This window comes from Schistocerca gregaria, chromosome 2, assembly GCF_023897955.1.
Source record: "Schistocerca gregaria isolate iqSchGreg1 chromosome 2, iqSchGreg1.2, whole genome shotgun sequence".
Classification (NCBI taxonomy): domain Eukaryota; kingdom Metazoa; phylum Arthropoda; class Insecta; order Orthoptera; family Acrididae; genus Schistocerca; species Schistocerca gregaria.
The window spans coordinates 357,140,033-357,162,267 of record NC_064921.1 but is presented as its reverse complement, the minus strand read 5'-3'; the positions used below and the strand labels follow the sequence as shown (position 1 = coordinate 357,162,267).

At 42.3% G+C, this 22,235-nt stretch overlaps 1 protein-coding gene across 1 annotated transcript in view; it reads right to left on the bottom strand.

Moving 5' to 3' along the window:
• The window catches only part of LOC126337058 (protein takeout), a 70,897-nt gene extending 68,895 nt beyond the window's left edge, over positions 1–2,002 (bottom strand). The window contains exon 1 of the mRNA XM_050001386.1: positions 1,794–2,002. Coding sequence (XP_049857343.1) covers positions 1,794–1,902 — 109 coding nt within the window. The 5' untranslated portion in view covers positions 1,903–2,002. The remainder of the gene's footprint in view (positions 1–1,793) is intronic.
• Positions 2,003–22,235: the final 20,233 nt, after the last annotated feature.

The window sequence follows — 22,235 nt, the reverse complement described above, 5'->3', positions numbered from 1 at the left end:
TGGGGAGAATACGTTGACTCGATCGTATGTATTGTGAGATACCGCAGTAAGTTGCTCCAGAGAAAATCTGAAAATGTCACAGAAACCATATATAATAATATTTAAACTGTGATGAAAAAACAGACGTTGCGACTATTACTCTCCAGCTTTTATTGCTGTTCTATCCGTCTGTACATATGATGTGTCACATAACAAACACAGCAAAGACTTACCACATTTTCAGTTTACGGCACGTGATGTTCATTCAGCATCATCAACAACGAAGTATTCGCAATTTTACCTATGTTATGTTACAAAGATGTGACTTTTTGCTCCACTAGTTATGGTGAGTCCTTCAATGATAGTCTTACCTTCATGCAAACAAATATTTATCCACACTTTCTTACCGTTAGTGTCAGAAATAGAACAGATGAGAGAGGAGAAGGACAGCAGATATTTTTATTTCATTGACACATTTGTTGTACTTCTTACAATAGTGATTGTCTTTAAAATACCATAAACTTTTACCCATGAGAAGGAAATGAAGATGAATCTGAGATAAAAGCGCAGTCCAAATTAACTGTTATGATGTACTAGCCTTTACTGCAGATATCACAACAGACTGAATATAAAGCAAGGAACAAGATTTCCGAAAAGATCCACCAATAACTCATCTACTGTATACATTCAGTCAAACGCTTTCTTGTGTTCCAAATGAAGAAAGTACCTAAAAGTTTCTAGCACTTCCGCACAATACGTCTATTTACAACTAAATATCGGGCTCTACTTCAATAGACAATACATACTATGTCTTTCTGATCACCAGTACACGTAAAAGGAAATGAGAGCTAAACAGCAAGGCTGTTTACCTGTTATCCCACATCAAGTAATTTTGGACATTACCTGGAACAGGACGACGTTTAATGAGATATAAGATCACATGTCTTACTCGGGAAGACGCTGTACGCACATAAGAGATAGAAACGCCCAAACACACGATCTAGAAGACTGATTTAATTTTCTTAATTTTCACACATTACTACTTTTGGCAAAAGCTCGGACACTTTCTTCAACGGAAGACGAAGGTCGATTCCGTTTCATGCTTGCTGAACAACACTACTCTCGCGACACGATAGCAACGTCCCGTAAGCGACACATTCCTTCCCTTCCTACATGATTCGTCACCAGGTATCTTATTACATACCACATCGTGATAACAACGTGAAGGAGAAAAACGGGAGTGATGGTAGATTACTCAGTTTTCATGCCAATTGAAGGGTCGACTCTTGTAATAATTTTACTAATGTCCTCCGGCAGACAGCATTAAAAGAATGGCAGTAATAAGCCAACTCCTACAGGTAAAAGCTTGACACAACAAGGCTCGAATAAATATTTCTTTATTTACAAGCGGTTTCGAACGAATTTACTGTACTCTTCAGGTCTTCAAAAATTTTTCTTATAAAATGTGTTCGATTTGAGTTCGACTCAAGCCAAATTGTCGTTTTAGTGGCGTGAGGTTCCAACTCAAAATGAACACATTTTATAATCAAAATTTTAGACCTGAAGATGACAGTAAAGTCTCCCGAAACCGGATGTTATAAATGAAGAAATATTTATGCCGAGTAAAACAAATCGCTCGATTTGTCAACACGAGAACAGTTCAATCAACTTCTACAGCTCACCACAGGGCTAGCTTATATGGAACAGTATAGACAAGAGTTACACACTTGGGTACAAGGTTAGGAACGGTTCTTCTGAACAGGTACTAAGTCCCAGAGTGTAGATTGTTAGGCGAGGCCCTGGCCGGTACTCACGAATTCTGTATTGTCGCTGCGCCGCCCAAGAGGAGCTGAAGAAGCAGGCGGTGAGCAGCAGGAAGGCGGCGGCCCGCGGCTGTCGGCGGCTGTTGCTGGCGGCGTCCATGTCGGTTTCCGTAGTGACCTGCTTCTGCTTCTGCCTCCAGCGACGGACTGCTGGCCTCTCTGACGGCCACGGCCACGGAACCGGTCACCGCTCTTCCTGCCGCAGCCTTAAAAAGGCGAACGGGGGCGCCGCCGCGTCCACACTAACGCACCTCGCCCTGGGCCGCTTCCCATTGGATGAGCCGGAGCGCTCGGCCCGCTGATTGGCCCAGGTCCTCTGTGGAAGGGCAGGGTGCCACTGCGCTACCCCCATCGCTGCGGCGGCGGCGTAGGGTTGGTCCGGAGGAGGCCGGTTACGCATTTTTGTCACGGCGACCACGTGCTCGCGCACTGGACCATTACAGGATGCTCGCTATGTGCTCTGGGCCGCGAATGGCTTCATTGGCTGGCAGTACAGCTAGACAACACGTGTCCAGGCTGTGACTCTCTTTGCACGCAGGCAGGGCGATCTTCTGTTTAGCATAAGACGTCCAGGGCGTGTAACGTTTGTACGCCGGTAGCGACCGTGTTACATAATGCGACAATGCGATTAAGTCTGTGGTATACGCTGGATTTAATACAGACTATCACAGTGTGTATTGTGGCTAATTTCTTATCCGACGCCATATATTTTGTCGAAGTATCGGGGACCCTTCCAGTAGCCATGTGGCCAACAACTGAAAGCCATTTGGCTAATTAAAAAAGTACCAGTATTGTTTTGAAATTTGGCCGGAGCTTGGCCTGAGTAAGCTGTAAGGGATATCTTAAGCACCCTGCACTTCTTCCTGTGCAAACATGTTAAGTCTTTAATATTCCCGTAGGACGAAAAAGAAAACTGAGGATATCACAATTTTAAACGTAACTGTGAGCCCGCAACCGTACAAAAGTATGATTTGTATAATACAGCCAACAGCTTGCTACGAGATTAAACTTGGCGTAGTTTCGACATCGACTACGGGTGTCTTCATAGAAAAAAACCAAAAACAATTACGTGCAGTGACAGATGAAAACAGATTTACGAGAAAAATGCTCTCGATATATAAAATAACTTTATAAAATCATATTTGAAATCATATAAAATTATAGATACTGGAGCTGACGTAACAATGGTACTTGTCAATAAAAACGTAGCATACAGTACGCCGCTGCCTGTTTCCTCGTACAGCCCTTAGCGGGATACAGTGTGCTATTTCAAGTTGCTACAATTTTTACTGATAGGTATCGTTCTTACGTCAGTTCCGATACCTGTAGTTTTTATATCGTTTTAAATATGATTTTAATATGATTATGAGAAGTTATATAATGGCCAACGGCCTTGCTGAAGTGGTGACACCGGTTCCCGTCAGATCACCGAAGTTAAGCGCTGTCGGGTTGGGCTAGCACTTGGATGGGTGACCAGCCCGTCTGCCGAGCGCTGTTGCTAAGCGGGGTGCACTCAGCCTTGTAAGGCAAACTGAGGAGCTACTTGATTGAGAAGTAGCGGCTGCGGTTACGGAAACTGACATACGGGCGGCAGAGCGGTGTGCTGACCACAGCCGGCTGCGGTGGTCTAGCGGTTCAGGCGTTCAGTCCGGAACCGCGCGACTGCTACAGTCGCAGGTTCGAATCCTGCCTCGGGCATGGATGTGTGTGATGTCCTTAGGTTAGGTTAGGTTTATGTGGTTCTAAGTTCTAGGGGACTGATGACCACAGATGTTAAGTCCCACAGTGCTCAGAGTCATTGGAACCATGTTTTTGCTGGCCACATGTCCCTCCACATCCGCATCCAGTGACGCCTGTGTGCTGAGGATGACGCGGCGGCCCGTCGGTACCGTTGGGCCTTCATGGCATGTTCGGGAGGAGTTCAGTTTTTTAGTTTATCTTACATAATGAGATCATTTTGCAAGTAAACCTGTTTTCAATTGTCAAAACATGTATTTGTTTTCGGTTATTTCTGATAAAGCACCAGTAGTCGGTGTCGAAATCAGGTCAATCTGATTGTTCTTGCAACCAGTTGGCTCTGTATTATACAAACCGTGAACCAAGGATGGTACAGCGGTGGTCTAGAGGATTCCGGCACGGTAGCTCAGAGTGTTCGGTCAAAGGGTTAGCTGCCCTCCGTTAGGAAAAAAAAAAAAAAAAAAAAAAAAAAAAAGAGTGAATGGATAAACACTAAACTTCAACGAGTGTCATGGGTCGTCCACCCGGAACAAATGCAACTAACAATAATAGCGAACAAAATTAGATAAAAAAAGGAGGACACTGTCTTTGATTAGTAGTCAAAACGCCCTCGGTCTCCTGTTCTGACCCCGCCAGTGCTTAAATTTTGAATAAAAATCAGCAGCAGTGGTAGCCGAAGACTTCTGGCACAAGAGGTCACCCCTCATTCAGCCAATGGCCTTGTCAAAGAGGCGGAGGAGTGGACGGAATTTCAGGGTACTCTCTTGCCGTTGGGATGGGAAACTGCTCCCAACGTAGAAGAATCAGCAATAATCTTCGATGTTCAAGCCAGTGGAAACAGCTGCATTAAAGGCACGCAATGTGTTTACACAGGACATAGGGCCCGTAACTGAGAAGTGTCGTGATGATGTCTCCATTGGCAGAAGATTCCGTACAACTCCCCCATCCGGGTCTACAGGACGGGGCTTCCAAGAGGGAGGTGACCGTGGGAGAGATATTGAATAACCAACGAAATGATAACGTTCTACAAGTTGGGGTGTGGGATATCGGAAATTTGAACGGAGTAAGGAAGCTAAAAATTCTGAGACGGGAAATGCTAAGGCTCAATGTAGATATTGTGGGAGTCAGAAATGGAAAGACGACAAGATGACAGATGAGTACAGGATAATATCAACAGCGGCAGAAAATGGTGTAATGGGAGTAGAATTCGTTATAAATAGGAAGCTAGGGCAGAGAGTGTGTTACTGTGAGCAGTTCAGTGATAAGATTATTCTCATCAGAACCAACAGCAAATCAACGGTCATAATGATATTTCAGGTATACATGCCGACGTGGTAAGCAGAAGATGAAGAGATAAAGAAAGTATATGAGGATACAGAAAGGGCAATTCAATACGTAAATGGGATGAAACTCTAATAGTCATGGGGGATTGGAACGTGGTTGTACAGGAAGGAGTAGAAGAAGCGTTTACCGGAGAATATTGGTTTGGTACTAGGGATGAGAGAGGAAAAAACTAATGGAATTCTGAAATAAATTTCAGCCATTAACAGCGAATACTCTGTTCAAGAATCGCAAGAGGAGGAGGTTTATCTGGAAAAGGTCGGTAGATTCGGGAAGATTTCAGTTAGATTATATAACGGTCAAACAGAGATTCCGAAATCAGATACGGGATATACACGCAGATAACTATTTAGTATTGATGAAGAACAGGCTGAAATTTAAGAGACACGAAAGAAGACTCAATGCCAAAAGATGGGATACGGAAGTAATAAGGAATGACGAGGTCGCTTGCAGATCTCTGAGGCTCTGTATGTAGTTCAGTTGAAGAGCAATGGGCATCTCTAAAAGGGGCAGTCACAGAAGCTCGAAATAAAACCAGCGATACAAAAAAGGTTGTAGCGAAGAAACCATGCGTAACAGAAGAAATACTTCAGTTGATCGATGAAGGAAGGAAGTTCAAAAATGTTCAAGGCAATTCAGGAATACGGAAATACAAGTCACCTAGGAATGAATTAAATAGAAAGTGAAGGGAAGCTTAGGCGAAATGGCTCCATGACAAATGTGAAGAAAGGGGAAACGAAATGATTGTCGAAATGACTGACTCAGCATGTACGAAAGTGAAAACAACCTTCGCTGAAACTAGAAACAGGGATGGTATCATTGAAAGTGCAATAGGAATTCCACTGTTAAATGCAGAGAGCGGATAGGTGGAAAGAGTAAAAGGAGAAACACCCTTATTGGGAGGACATACATGATGAAGTGACAGAAGAAGAAACGGGAGTGTTGGAATCAGAATTTAAAAGAGCTCTCTAAGACTTAAAGTCAAATAAGGCAGATGGGATAGAAAACGCTTCCCCACAATTTCTAAAATCATTGGCGAAAGTGGGAACAAAACGACTATTCGCGTTGGCGTCTAGAATGTATGAGTCTGGCGATGTACCATCTGACTTTCGGAAAAACGTCATCCTCATAATTCCGAAGATTGTAAGAGCCGACAATTGCGAGAATTATTGTACAATCAGCTTAACGGCTCATACACCCAAGTTGCTGGCAAGAACAACATACAGAAAATGGAAAAGGTATTTGAGGATGTGTCAGATGCCGATCAGCTTGGCTTTAGGAAAGCTAAAGGCATCGGCGAGGCAATTCTGGCATTACGGTTGATAATATTCGTAGGATTTGTTGACATGGAAGAAGAGTTTGACAATATTAAATGGTGCAAGATACTCGAAATTCTGAGCAAAATAGAGTAAGCTGTAGGGAGAGACGGGTAATACACAATATGTTCAAGAGCAAAGAGGGAACATTAAGAGCGGAAACGAAGAACGAAGTGCTCGTATTAAAAAGGGTCTAAGATTGGCAGACAGCTTTGTGAAAGTCTATGCAGCCTAACGTAACGAGGCTAAAAGGATGCACTGTACACTTGTTGGAAGTACTGTTACTTTCTCAGTACCCTACCAGGGCCTACAGTATAGGTGAGAGATTTTTCTGGCCAATTCGTCGGTGAAAAAACTGTTCAACAGGACCTCTCGTAGCATGACCCTCCACTTTCACGATTTCTAAGAGATGAAAATTGCAAGAATTAATGTCCAGAAGAAAGTATGCCACAACACAGGTTTTCCCTGAGTACCAATTCGCCGTGTTGCTCGTCCATGGAGCCACAAGAATTCTTGTCTTTCATGAATCATAATTATATGATAAAAATTATGTTGTTAACGAAAAAATTTTAATAGAAGTACTGCAGTAGCATTCAAAATCGAATTAGTTTGCCCTACGAGGAACTGAAATATTATGCCCTTCATGGGTATGCTGAAGGAGATGCAAAACAATTGTAAACTTCGATGGGAAATAAATTTGAAAAGGGCTTGATGTACGAACTTTGAAATTCAGGAACTGGGAGATGATACACATCTTAAAATGCGTGTTAATGTAATATACGTGATTCTCATGCATATCGCTAAAAAATTATACTTAATTCCTCTAGTTTTTTTCTAGTACATTTGAAAGTAAATAGGGAAGAACAAGCATTACAAACTAAAATAAAATACTAGCAGCAAATTGAAAAAAATAGAACTAATTAAGGATGCAGTTTTCTAGCTAATTTATGTGTTTTTTGTATCAAGGGAGCTGAATGTGAGAAAGAGATAAAGAGAATGGTTTGAAGTGGTATTGATGAAGAAACTGCGTTTTCAGGAAAAAGCTTCCTATGATTTTGAAAAGTAATATGGAAATCAGAGTGTGCTACTAGTTTTGACTTGTACATTGAGGCATAGACTTTTAATATGGGAAGTAAGAAAAAGAATAGAATTGCTTAGCAAAGAAAGGAAGGTTGTAAGTTAGGAATTATTAGGTGAGATTTGGAAGAAAAGAAATAAATGAGGGAGCGACTGGGATGGAAGTTGTAATTGTGACCATAATGAAAATGAAGTGCAGGTGAAGGGGGTATGTAACTTGGCAAATGAACGAGAAATTGCCCAAAGAATCTCTTTGCTGAATATCAGGATGTAAGAGAAAAGTGTGACGTCGACCTCATCTAAGCTGGTTGGATGACATTTGAAAACATATGGGAGCCAGATGATTATGTGTAACTAATGATATGTGGAAAAGTTTAGAGGAGACATGTATCGAGCGATAGATATTGAATGGCTGATGAGGTTGATATTTTTTGGCATCTTTATTATTACAGTAGTTACGAGTCAGGTGTTAGGTTACTATTAATCCCCTTTTTTTTTTGGCGTCATAAGACCATGGGTCAATATAAATTAATTTGATCATTTTGTGTCATGGTGACGGAAATGTACTGTTGATGATAATGTCTTCTTTAGAGACTGTAATGGCTATATCCTTGTACTCCGTACTTAGGTTGGTGACGGTGCAGTATAAAAAGAATTACATTGTAGTAAGTGGAAGTTTTTTTCTACTGTCTTCCTCCGATCTATAGATATTGTGAGGGTTCAGTAACTGGGTGATTGCACTTTGTTACGTGGTGTTACGGATGATAGTAGCAATGAACTGAAGGGAGTTTAAAATCAATGTCAGCTTATACCTGACTCCTCTCAAATAACGCCATAGGAGCCACAGAGTTTAACGTACCAGCTTGACAGTTGTGTCATTATATTAACGCACTTAGACTTTTTTTGATTTACTCAGGACGTGATCAGAATCAGATGTAATCAGTAATGCAACATAAAATATTTTCTGTGTCAGTTCCGGTTGAAAAATGTGGAACTTGTTAAAGGAAATCGTGGAATATTCCCGCTTCAGCCCCTGTTGTTTCATGAAGTTCCCATACGTGATGGCGCTGTACGCACTCTTCAAAATGGCGTCTGTAGCGGAGATTTGTTCCAAGCAGACAGCTGTCATTGAGTTTCTTTCGGCGGGGAATCGGAGCGGAACCCCTACGAAGACCTGGCAGTGAAGAAAAGCACGGTGAGTTGTTGGGCGAGGCTTCTGTCATCATCGCAACAAGGTCAGGCCAAACCTGTCCGCTCTTCCGTGAGCCGGCCTGCCGCACACAGTTGAGATTCCTGTAATGTTGGAACGTGCGGACACTCTCAAAGGGTTCAAACGGCTCGGAGCACTATGGGACTTAACATCTGAGATCATCAGCCCCCTAGAACGTAGAACTACTTAAACCTAACTAACCTAAGGATATCACACACATCCATGCCCGAGGCACGATTCGAACCTGCGACAGTAACAGCAGTTCTGTTCTGGACTGAAGATCCTAGAACTACTTGGCCACACCGGCCGGTGTGGACACTCTCATTCGAGGTGATTGACGGATTACAATTAAACACGTCACTACTCAACTGGGCGCCTCTGTTGGTAGTGCTGACAAAGTCGCCCCCCAGCAGGGGCACGCAAAATTTTGTACCCACTGGATTCCTCGACGCAGAACAGACTAGCATAGAGAGCAACGAAGGACCCTCTGAGAGAAATTTGTTCCACGATACGAGACTGATCGTGACAATTTGTTGTCGAACATCGTCACAGGCGATGAAACGTGAGTCCATCACTCAGAAACGGAAGTAAAGCAACAATCCACCTGTCCTCAGCAGAATAAGTTCAAAGCCGCACGCTCAGCTAGCAAAATCATGGCAAAGGTGTTCTGGGTCACTGAAGGAAATTGAAGAAACGACTTTAGCGTACTCGTCGCCACAAAAATGCCAACAATCGTCTTCTCCGTATCAACTCAAATCCTCACACACGAGAAGAGCTCAGTAAATTTCAATGTACTGTTCTTTCTCATACACCCTACAGCGCGGGTCTCATACTTTACCACTTCCATCTCTTTAGTACAATGGAAGCAGTACGTGGATTATGGGGAGGTTATGGATGCAGCACGACGTTGGCTATAGCGTCGATCAGTAGAGTGGTAGTGAATAAAACCAAACTGATATCAGAAAAAAATATGTTGTATTACTTACTGAACATACCATGAGGAAAGCTCGTACTCAAGGACGGTTTTCTGTCGCATGTCGATCAATCAGTTTGTCACTAGTCACTACTTCACTCAAAAATTATTGCAGATTATCGTCCAACGAACTCGGCAAATACGAGAGTATTTTCCTAAAAAACAAAGTAGCGATTAGAGAGAGAGAGAGAGAGAGAGAGAGAGAGAGAGAGAGAGAGAGAGAGAGAGAGAGAGAGGTAGGAGCAGATAGAAATGGTACTTTGTCTATCGTCAACCCTGTGATGACAGTACAGACTTGTACAAACACTTATACTTCCAATTATTAACTACAATGGCGTTATCCTGCAAGGTTTGTCGCAGGAAAGGTCACGACTCCTGGAACTGGTTATGAACGCTTTTTCGTTGTCTCTGGGTTCGATTCGTAGATCATATCTGAACATCAGATGCACAGCTACCCTGGCTGTGTGCAGACAACAACACAGATTTCCATATCCTTTGTCTTCTCTACTGTCTTATCAACGTACACCGGCCCCCATGTCTATCCTCCATCTTAATGTTCTTCACTGAGCATCTGTCCAACTCCATAGTTCAGCCATTTTCTACGAGTCCTTCTCAGTAGCAGGAACCCGCACTATATTAGAGAACTGAAAAACATATCCAGCTTCAGAGGACAGTTAACCTCTACAAAGGCAAAAATAATGATTACCATTGTCCGTGCCCACTCTCGTTACCCGTGTACATCATTCGGTGCAACCAGATCTTCCTCATTATTACTGTTCTTTGCTGACGCAGTCTCTTTTAATGTCCTTTCCCAGCACTCACTGTATCTGAAAACTCCTATTTTGTATTATTGTTTTTGTTTTCATGACCATCTTCCACAGCAGGTGTTAAAATCAATTATTATGGTTCCTCGGTTTAATGTAACTGCAACAAGTTAAAGAGAATTTTACACCACACGCATTTCGCTCTGTTTCTGTGGGCATTCTTCAGGTTTGGATACATGTGGATGTACATTTTTGGTTGTTTTAAACTGTGTGTGTGTGTGTGTGTGTGTGTGTGTGTGTGTATACAGGGTGTTACAAAAAGGTACGGCCAAACTTTCAGGAAACATTCCTCACACACAAATAAAGAAAAGATATTATATGGTCATGTGTCCGGAAACGCTTAATTTCCATGTTAGAGCTTATTTTAGTTTCGTCAGTATGTATTGTACTTTCTCGATTCACCGTCAGTTGGCCCAATTGAAGGAAGGTTATGTTAGCTTCGGTGTTTGTGTTGACATGCGACTCATTGCTCTACAGTACTAGCATCAAGCACATCAGTATGTAGCATCAACAGGTTAGTGTTCATCACGAACGTGGTTTTGCAGCCAGTGCAATATTTACAAATGCGAAGTTGGCAGATGCCGATTTGACGTATGGATTAGCACGGGGCAATAGCCGTGGCGCGGTACGTTTGTATCGAGACAGATTTCCAGAACGAAGGCGTCCCGACAGGAAGACGTTCGAAGCAATTGATCGGCGTCTTAGGGAGCACGGAATATTCCAGCCTATGACTGGCGACTGGGGAAGACCTAGAACGATCAGGACACCTGCAATGGACGAGACAATTCTTCGTGTAGTTGACGATAACCCTAATGTCAGCGTCAGAGAAGTTGCTGCTGTACAAGGTAACGTTGACCACGTGACTGTATGGAGAGTGCTACGGGCGAACCAGTTGTTTCCGTACCATATACAGCGTGTGCAGGCACTATCAGCTGCTGATTGGCCTCCACTGGTACACTACTGCGAATGGTTCATCCAACAATGTGTCAATCCTCATGTCAGTGCAAATGTTCTCTTTACGGATGAGGCTTCATTCCAACGTGATCAAATTGTAAATTTTCACAATCAACATGTGTGGGCCGACGAAAATCCGCACGCAATTGTGCAATCACGTCATCAACACAGATTTTCTGTGAACGTTGGGCAGGCATTGTTGGTGATGTCTTGATTGGGCTCCATGTTCTTCCACCTACGCTCGATGGAGCACGTTATCATGATTTCTTACGGGATACTCTACCTGTGCTGCTAGAACATGTACCTTTACAAGTACGACACAACATGTGGTTCAGGCACGATGGAGCTCCTGCACATTTCAGTTGAAGTGTTCGTACGCTTCTCAACAGCAGATTCGGTGACCGATGGATTGGTAGAGGAGGACCAATTCCATGGCCTCCATGCTCTCTTGACCTCAACCCTCTTGACTTTCATTTATGGAGGCATATGAAAGCTCTTGTCTTCGCTACCCCGGTACCAAATGTAGAGACTCTTCGTGCTCGTATTGTGGACGGCTGTGATACAATACGCCATTCTCCAGGGCTGCATCAGCGCTTCAGGGATTCCATGCGACGGAGGGTGGATGCATGTATCTTCGCTAACGGAGGACATTTTGAACATTTCCTGTAACAAAGTGTTTGAAGTCACGCTGGTACGTTCTGTTGCTGCGTGTTTCCGTTCCATGATTAATGTGATTTGAAGAGAAGTAATAAAATGAGCTCTAACATGGAAAGTAAGCGTTTCCGGACACATGTCCACATAACATATTTTCTTTCTTTCTGTGTGAGAAATGTTTCCTGAAAGGTTGGCCGTAGCTTTTTGTAACATCCTGTGTATGTTGGTGGGGATGAGGATGCAGGTGGGGAGAGAGGCGCAAAACAATGATCAAAGATCAACACTGTAGTACTGTGCTGACTGAGAACTTGTAACTTTCAGTGCTATTCCAAAAGTGACTTGAATAGTAAATAACACCAATGCAGCTTAAAAGAGGGTGAAAATAGACAAAAACTGCCAAGCGTATGCGTGTAACGACGTTTCTTTCGACGTCCACCTCCTCTAACAAAGATGGAAGAATCAGTGGTTTATGGAATATGTGAACAACAGGCAGAAACACAGTAAGTAAACTGAGCATCAACATTATAAACAAAATACTGTTTTTAATCTCAAACAACCAAAAATATACGAACATATGTACCCATAATGAGATTTTCACTCTGCAGCGGAGTGTGCGCTGATATGAAATTTCCTGGCAGATTAAAACTGTGTGCCCGACCGAGACTTGAACTCGGGACCTCTGCCTTTCGCGGGTAAGTGCTCTACCAACTGAGCTACCGAAGCACGACTCACGTCCGGTACTCACAGCTTTCCTTCTGCCAGTATCCGTCTCCTACCTTCCAAACTTTACAGAAGCTCTTCTGCGAACCTTGCAGAACTGTAAAGAAAGGCAAAGGTCCCGAGTTCGAGTCTCGGTCGGGCACACAGTTTTAATCTGCAAGGAAGTTTTATGTATCCATACTTGCAGAATGACGAAAATGCTTTGTAAATCGAAGTGAAGTACGTCTGGTGTAACATTCTCTTTCATTAATTGCGTTAAGACGGAGAAACCATAATAAGCGGTTTATCTCCCCTAAGCTATAAATTCTTTATATATCTGCCACTATTATTATTATTTATTGTTATCATTATCATTATTATTATCATTACTATCACCCTTGTTATTATCTTCATTAGTGGCAGCAGCAGCAGCAGCAGCAGTAACAGAAGTACTGCCAGTATTAACTATCAGTTCACCGTCAGTGTTATTTACTCACATTGTCATTGTAGACACTCTTTTGATACTATATGTCACATCAAAATTGTTATTTCTTAGGTATCTGTCTTGTAAAGAAGGTACTGTACGAGTATGTGTGAAACCATGATCAGTCGTAAAAGAGTGCTGGTGGCCCTAATCACAGCAGGTTAAATAAATAAGTAACTTTCCATTACATTTTTGGTGCACGTTGGGGCACCTCACCTGTATTTTTCGGCTTGTATCACTTTCCTTGGCGGGGTGCGACGCTCTGCTAGAACTGACGACGTAGTTTCAAACGCTTCAACAATGGCAAGTGGGAAAGCTGGTGCGGAGGTTCGCAGAACTGGGTTACAGGGCCAGCGGCGGCAGCTGTCAGCTGCTGCGTAACTCGCGCAGTAGGTCGCAGGCGCCGAGGCGGCGGCGCAGCGGATCCGCAGTTTGTATTGTATGCCTTACTAAATCAGTAAGAGGCATTGTAAGACATGGAACGCTAACTCAGCTTGACAAGGAATGGGTAGTGAATGGAGGCTATGGATTACATAAACCTCCAGAATAGGGAGTTTACTCTTGTTTCACCGTATCTGCAACTGGTGTTTCGTATCTTTTTCTTTCATTTGACGAGAAAGACTAGCGTTTTCAAAAAAGAAAACGAACCGTTTAATCGACTACGCTATTAGTGACATTAAGGTCTTGAAATGTCTGTTGTCGCTTTCCTCATAAAATCGCGGAAATTCAGGAAAGCAGCATTCAAATACGTAATTCTTAACCTTGATTACTGCAGTCATTTATATCGGACGCTAGTTTTCAGCTATGCCGGTTACTATTTGGTCACGAAAACTTACGTTTCAAGGCGTCTTCGGCGTTTCGAATGTTCTGTATGATCTTGTCGTTCCTACAGGAAACTTGATCTAATGAACGTGCTGCGCTTATTGAGTATTAGAAATTATTAATTTTCAGCAAGATTCGAACCGGTAGCGACTCGGCGGATTAGTGTTTTCCTTGATACAGTTGATTCATACCATGAAACATTAGCTTTTTTTCCCTTAAGAAGTCACCAGAGACCCTCCATCCGTAAACTGCAGGTGGTATTACGACACGATGTTTAGTGACGATCCTAATCTATAATTTGAGCTTTAAACCTTATTTTGAAATATCATTTACATCATTTCGACTTGAAAAAGCATTTTCAATTTTAATTTACTTTTTGTGTATTGTTTCGAAGAGAGAACACTATTTCTTTTCCTAAGAACAGAGAAAAGGCATCTTTTGATTTCAGTAAGTAAGGAAATGGTGTGAAGGTTTATATAGCATGTTTAAGCTACTCGTGTGCGTATAAACACGGTATTTTTGTTCTAAGTGAGGTATAAAATTATGTAAGATATTAGTAAATCCCAGAAAAGATGCTGCCTACAAATGACCTAATAAAGCCGAGGGCGAAGAAACTATGTCCGTCACATTGAGCACCCTGGGATTTGTAAGGCGTTGCAGAAATCGGCACGAAGCTTTGATCATGTAATACTGAAATGAAAAACTCGTGGTGATTTCTACTGTTGACATTTGCAACGACTCCCAAATAACTGTAGCTTAGGAAAAATCCGATGTTTAAAATAATTTTCGATGATGGTGCTATATTAATGCTCCAATGCTGTTGATAACAGCGGAAGGCACCTCAAAAGCTCGACGGCTGGGTCGAGTGAGCTGGCGGAGTGCTTAAGCCAGTGAACTTTTATTCCAGAGAGTTAGAGATTCGAATCCTGTCCGACAATCTATATTACGGACTTCTGTTTCTTCCCTAAAGGCCGGTCGCTGTGGCCGAGCGGTTCTAGGCGCTGCAGTCAGGAACCGCGCGACCACTACGGTCGCAGGTTCGAATCCTGCCTCGGGCATGGATGTGTGTGATGTCCTTAGGTTAGTTAGGTTTAATCCGTTCTGAGTTCAAGGGACTGATGACCTCAGATGTTACGTCCAATAGTGCTCAGAACCATTTGAACCATTTTTTTCTTCCCTAAATCACTTAAATCGTACTGTCGGCACCGGCATTCTCGTCGTCAGTAGCTTCAGTTTGCAAGCTTACTGCCACTACGCTACAGTGTAGTGATGGCAAGGCTATGGTGGTACAAGGCTGGTTGATTGATTTTAAGAGGGAATCAAACAGCGTGGTTATCGGTCCCATCGGATTAGGGAAGGATGGGGAAACCATCACGGCATTTGCCTGGAGCGATTTAGGGAACTCACGGAAACTGGTACTAGGCAGTAGGATGAAACGATAGGGTCGGTTGAGTGAGTTGAATTACCAGTAACAAATTCTGAACGTCTCTTAAATCATAATTTAGAAAAAAATACGTAACAGATCACTTCAGATCGCTCGATAGAACATCGTAAAAAACACCTTTCAGATGAGCTCAAATAAACAGAGACAAGATTAACGGGATGAACAACTGTAAAAAGAAAGTTCACAAGAAAAGTAAGTTCCTCTCCTAAGATTTTAACGACATTAACAACTGTATAAACACCACGCTCAGTAGAACATTTTTAAAAATACAGATTAATGACAGTAAACTAAACTTCACAGAACTTCACGATTTTAAGAGTCAATTGGTGTTGTGTCGACAATAAAGATACCCTTACTTACAGGGACAAAGATGAATCTAACACTGAATACAACAGAGCCACGTGGCTCGAGCCACAAAAAAAAAAAAAAAAAAAAAAAAAAAAAAAAAAAAAAAAAAAAAAAAAAACACACCAAGGAAAATACAAAATATCGGAACGTTGGTTAATTCGAGAAAGGACCGCTGCAGGCTAAAGCATCACGGAGAGGAGGCCTTTACTGAACACTTGGAACTCAATGAACAAACTGAAGCAACCCCAACTCTTTTTTTCTCTTTATTGATTTTCAATCCCCCCCCGAAGGGGGCGGGCTGACAGTAGCTTAGTACGCTGCTCTACAGGCTACAGTTATATAAAAAAAAAAAAAAACGGAAGAAGAAAAGAAAAAAGAACAGGCGATAAAACGGTGACTGAAAGTGGAAAATGGCGGAAAAATGCGGAAAGTTACAACAGAAAGCAAAAGGGGTTGGCAATGTTAATAAAAGATACAGGAATCAGACAAGTAACATAGTACACACACAATTAAAAAACATGGCGACAGTTGATTTCTGTTCGCAAGAGATAAAAAGCACACCCAGCGACAGTATGATGGCCGTTCGCAACACTTCCCAAAAAACACAACACGGAACACTCACTGTAAAACACTGCACAGAAATGGTGTTAAACAGAGAAAATTTTTTTGAAAATATGTTAAATGAACAAAGTTTAAAAGGCACAGCCTTATAAGCAATTAATGAAGAATCAAATATTTAATAATTTCAACAATTCAATAAGATCATATCTGATACCTGTTTACTTATACCGTGTTTAAAATTATGTAACCAATACTGGAAATACTAAGTAATTTCTCGGTTAGGTTCAGATTTGTAAAAAAATTATAGTCACAACGTGATACCTTGTAATATACCAATGTACCTTTAAGAAGGCCAATGGTAACCTAAATTAGAAAAACGGTATCGACTGATCAAGCAACTGCACATGAATGCTCTGCGCTCGAAATGTATAGATATGGAAATTCACAATTTGTGAATGAAGGCGGGTGCAATGTTATTTGTCACTCTGTGATCGCGATTGATTCCCACGATCGCCAGTGGAGAAGATGGGGATAGCTGCTATGCAGAAAGGCCTTGTATCCTACGAATACGATGTTCTGTTGTCTCGGTGGATGATGATTTCAGGTACCGATTCTTATCCACAGGTTTCTCGTGCAATACTGACTTGACGCTTTATCAATCCAGGAACTTATGTGTTCACCCCTGTCAACATAATTGTTGTCATGGAAGATGAGCCTACATAGAAAGCATATCATGAAAATGTGTGTATTACCGAGAATCTTATAATAAACATTTTGACAAGTGTATAATGCAAATTGAGTAAGTGTGCCCAAGTCATGGTATAAAAACCACTCGTAAAACATAACATATCACCTCTAGAGTAAACTACATCCTCCACACAATGAAGTACATTCGATGAAGTGCTTTTTTTCTGCTTTTTTTTAAATGGGCAAAATGGCGGCCCGCACGACTACATTGTAGAACGCTTCTTCCAGGTCAACAAATCCTATGATTCTTCTTCAGTCTTGGTTCCATTATCAACGCAGCATCAGTACTGTCTCTCTCGTGCCTTTACCTTTTCTAAAGCCTGATCGTCATCTGACGGATGTTCAGTTTTCTTTTGCATTATTCTGTATATTGTTCTAGTCAGCAACATGTATGCTTGAGCTCTTAAGCTGATGGTGCGACAGTTGCTTCACTTGTTGCGTCTTGCAATCTTCGGAATTATGCGGATGACGTTGTTCCGAAAGTCTAATGGTGCGTCGCCAGTCTCATTGATTCGACACACATATGAATAGTCGTTTTGTAGCTACTTTGCGCAATAATTTTAGAAATTTCGGTTTAGTGTTATTTATCAAATGGTTCAAAGCGCTGTGAGCGCTATGGGACTTAACAGCTGTGCTCATCAGTCCCCTAGAACTTCGAACTACGTAAACCTAACTAACCTAAGTAAATCACACACATCCATGCTCGAGGCAGGATTTGAACCTGCAACCGTAGCAGTAGCGCGGTTCCGAACTGAAACACCTAGGAACGCTCGTCCACCGCGGCCGGCTGTTATTTATCCCTACTACCTTATTTGACCTTACGTCGTCCAAAGTACTTTTGAATTCTGATTCTAGTACTGGATCCCCTGTCGACATCTGTTTCTCCTGGTGCTCTACACCATCCCACAGAACCCTAATGTAACAAGTGTGCTGTGCTCTTTTAAAAGACTGCCTAACCCGTTGGCTTACGTGCCACGTGACAGTACAGTGTGGTTGACAGTGCAGTGTTACAGGCAACGCCACCACCAGCGAGACTCATTCCTGTGTGCTTAAAAATTGTGTCTTCGCAATGTGTTGTCCATACATCATAGCTTTATTTTTTCCTCAATTCCAGTTCTATGCTCGTCGTAAAATCGCTACACGGTGATTTCGGTGCTGTTAAGCTGTTTGCAAGTGTGATTCCCGGCGTGTGCAACGACAAACATTTGCAATATGTTTTTATCAGTTCGATATTCACGTTTCTTATAATTACACAAGACTGAACGCACTCAATCTTGAAATGAAACAAATTCTAAGCATGCCATTTGCGTCTCTATAGCTATCATATTCACATCAATGTGAAAATGACTCTCATGAATAAAGAGACTTGATCCTGGAAAGAAGGGGGAATGTATATCTCGAAGCCTACTTAATAAACATCGCCACGTACTCTTAACAGCTGGGAAGTTGTCGAGCGAAACGTGCATCCCGTACAATGTCTTCCAAGAAGCGAGTTCCTCGATTCGCCCCTACAGCATGCATTTTATTCTCCCTCATACAGTGTCGCAAAATGATGAGTGCATTTACTTTTAAGAAAAATAAATATATTTACTGTGAAATGTGTGATACAGTTAAAAAAATAGTTTCAGAGAGTAAGTGAAGAGTGGACTGCTAAAGTATCAAGCGTCTTTTTTAAAACCTTGTTCAGCTGAGTACACTGCCTAGTGTTATCGCTTTTTCTCAATCGAATTTCGATGACGTGGGGTAATGTGAGGTTCCAAAATCTATCTGTTTGGCAGGCTTTTAGTCCCCAACGACCTTGGTTAAAACCAGGGAACTAGGATTGTGTTCATTAGAAGCTGGGACAGCGATACGCATCCTGATGTGTGTCTTCGTGACTGTTTTAGGGTTTCCGAGAGTAAGGTGAAGACCTTCCCAACATAAAATGGGGTGAGCCTAGAAGCGCACGCGGGCTACTTGCTCAGGTAGGTTACCACTACCAAAGTAATTGTAATACCTGAACTGATTGGCGAAAGCAGGATGTACAAAAATGGCCGCGCGGAGTGGCCGTGCGTTTTGAGGCGTCACGTCACGGATTGCGCGGCCTCTCTAGCCTGAGGTTCGAGTCCTCCCTCGGGCATGGGTGTGTGTGTGTGTGTTGTTCTTAGCATAAGTTAGCTTACTTTAGTTTAAGTAGTGTGTAAGTCTAGGGGTTAGGAGCCGTGGTCCAGGGTTAGCGTCTTTGATTCATAATCAAAACGTCTTCGGTCCCGGGTTTGATCCCCACCACTGCCTAAATTTTGATAAATAATCAGCATTGGCGGCCGAAGACTTCCGGCATAAGAAGTCAGCTTCATTCTGCCAACGGCCTTGTCAAAGAGGGCGGAGGAGCGGATAGAGGTTCCGGCACTCTCTTGTCCTAGGGGTGAGAAATTGCCCCTAAAGGCGGAAGAATCAGCAATGTTCAACGACATGAGGATGCAGAAGGCAATGGAAACCACTGCATTAAAGGCACGTAACGTGTATCCACAGGACATGTGGCCTGTAGTTGAAGAAGTGTCATGATGATTTCTCCATTGGCAAAAGATTCCGGAATAGCCCCCCATTCGGATCTCTGGGATGGGACTGCCAAGGGGGAGGTTACCATGAGAAAAAGATTGAATACTCAACGAAAGGATAATGTTCTACTAGTCGGGGCGTGGAATGTCAGAAGCTTGAACGTGGTACGGAAACTAGAAAATATGAAAAGGGAAATGCAAAAAAAAAAAATGGCTCTGAGCACTATGGGACTCAACTGCTGTGGTCATTAGTCCCCTAGAACTTAGAACTACTTAAACCTAACTAACCTAAGGACATCACACACATCCATGCCCGAGGCAGGATTCGAACCTGCGACCGTAGCAGTCGCACGGTTCCGGACTGCGCGCCTAGAACCGCGAGACCACCGCGGCCGGCGGGAAATGCAAAGGCTCAATGTAGATATAGTAGGGGTCAGTGAAGTGAAGTCGAAGGAAGACAAGGATTTCTGGTCAGAGGAGTATCGGGTAATATCAACAGCAGCAGAAAATGGTATTACAGATGTAGGATTCGTTATGAATAGGAAGGTAGGGCAGAGGGTGTGTTACTGTGAACAGTTCAGTGACCGGGTTATTCTAATCAGAATCGACAGCAGACCAACACCGACAACGATAGTTCAGGTATACATGCCGACGTCGCAAGCTGAAGATGAACAGAGAAAGTGTATGAGGATATTGAAAGGGTAATGCAGTATGTAAAGGGGGACGAAAATCTAATAGTCATGGGCGACTGGAATGCAGTTGTAAGGGAAGGAGTAGAAGAAAAGGTTACAGGAGAATATGAGCTTGGGACAAGGAATGAAAGAGGAGAAAGACTAATTGAGTTCTGTAACAAGTTTCAGCTAGTAATAGCCAATACCCTATTCAAGAATCACAAGAGGAGGAGGTATACTTGGAAAAGGCCGGGAGATACGGGAAGATTTCAATTAGATTACATCATGGTCACACAGAGATTCCGAAATCAGATACTGGATTGTAAGGCGTACCCAGGAGCAGATATAGACTCAGATCACAATATAGTAGTGATGAAGAGTAGGCTGAAGTTCAAGACATTAGTCAGGAAGAATCAATAAGCTAAGAAGTGGGATATGGAAATTTTAAGGAGTGACGAGATACGTTTGAAGTTCTCTAACGCTATAGATACAGCAATAAGGAAAAGCGCAGTAGGCAGCACAGTTGAAGAGGAATGGACATCTCTAAAAAGGGCCATCACAGAAGTTGGGAAGGAAAACATAGGTACAAAGAAGGTAGCTGCGAAGAAATCATGGGTAACAGAAGAAATACTTCAGTTGATTGATGAAAGGAGGAAGTACAAACATGTTTCGGGAAAATCAGGAATACAGAAATACAAGTCGGTGAGGAATGAAATAAATAGGAAGTGCAGGGAAGCTAAGACGAAATGGCTGTAGGAAAAATGTGAAGACATCGAAAAAGATATGGTTGTCGGAAGGACAGACTCAGTGTACAGGAAAGTCAAAACAACCTTTGGAGACATTAAAAGCAACAGTGGTAACATTAAGAGTGCAACGGGAATTCCACTGTTAAATGCAGAGGAGAGAGCAGATAGGTGGAAAGAATACATTGAAAGCCTCTATGAGGGTGAAGATTTGTCTGATGTGATAGAAGAAGAAACAGGAGTCGATTTAGAAGAGATGGGGGATCCAGTGTTAGAATCGGAATTTAAAAGAGCTTTGGAGGACTTACGGTTAAATAAGGCCGAAGGGATAGATAAAATTCCATCAGAATTTGGAAAATCATTAGGGGAAGAGGCAACAAAACGACTATTCACGTTGGTGTGTAGAATATATGAGTCTGGCGACATACCATCTGACTTTCGGAAAAGCATCATCCACACAATTCTGAAGACGGCAAGAGCTGACAAGTACGAGAATTATCGCACAATCAGCTTAACAGCTCATACATCGAAGCTGCTTACAAGAATAATATACAGAAGAATGGAAAAGAAAATTGAGATTGCGCTAGGTGACGATCAGTTTGGCTTTAGGAAAAGTAAAGGCACGAGAGAGGCAAGTCTGACGTTACGGCTAATAATAGAAGCAAGGCTAAACAAAAATCAAGACACGTTCATAGAATTTGTTGACCTTGAAAAAGCGTTCGACAATATAAAATGGTGCAAGCTGTTCGAGATTCTGAAAAAAGTAGGGGTAAGCTATAGGGAGAGACGGGTCATATACAACATGTACAACAACCAAGAGGGAATAATAAGAGTGGACGATCAAGAACGAAGTGCTCGTATTAAGAAGGGTGTAAGACAAGACTGTAGCCTTTCGCCCCTACTCTTCAATCTGTACATCGAGGAAGCAATGATGGAAATAAAAGAAAGGTTCAGGAGTGGAATTAAAATACAAGGTAAAATGATATCAATGATACGATTCGCTGATGACATTGCTATCCTGAGTGAAAGTGAAGAAGAATTAAATGATCTGCTGAACGGAATGAACAGTCTAATGAGTACACAGTATGGTTTGAGAGCATATCGCAGAAAGACGAAGGTAATGAGAAGTAATAGAAATGAGAACAGTGAGAAACTTAACATCAGGATTGATGGTCACGAAGTCAATGAAGTTAAGGAATTCTGCTACCTAGGCAGTAAAATAATCAATGATGGACGGAGCAAGGAGGACATCAAAAGCAGACTCGCTATGGCAAAAAAGGTATTTCTGGCC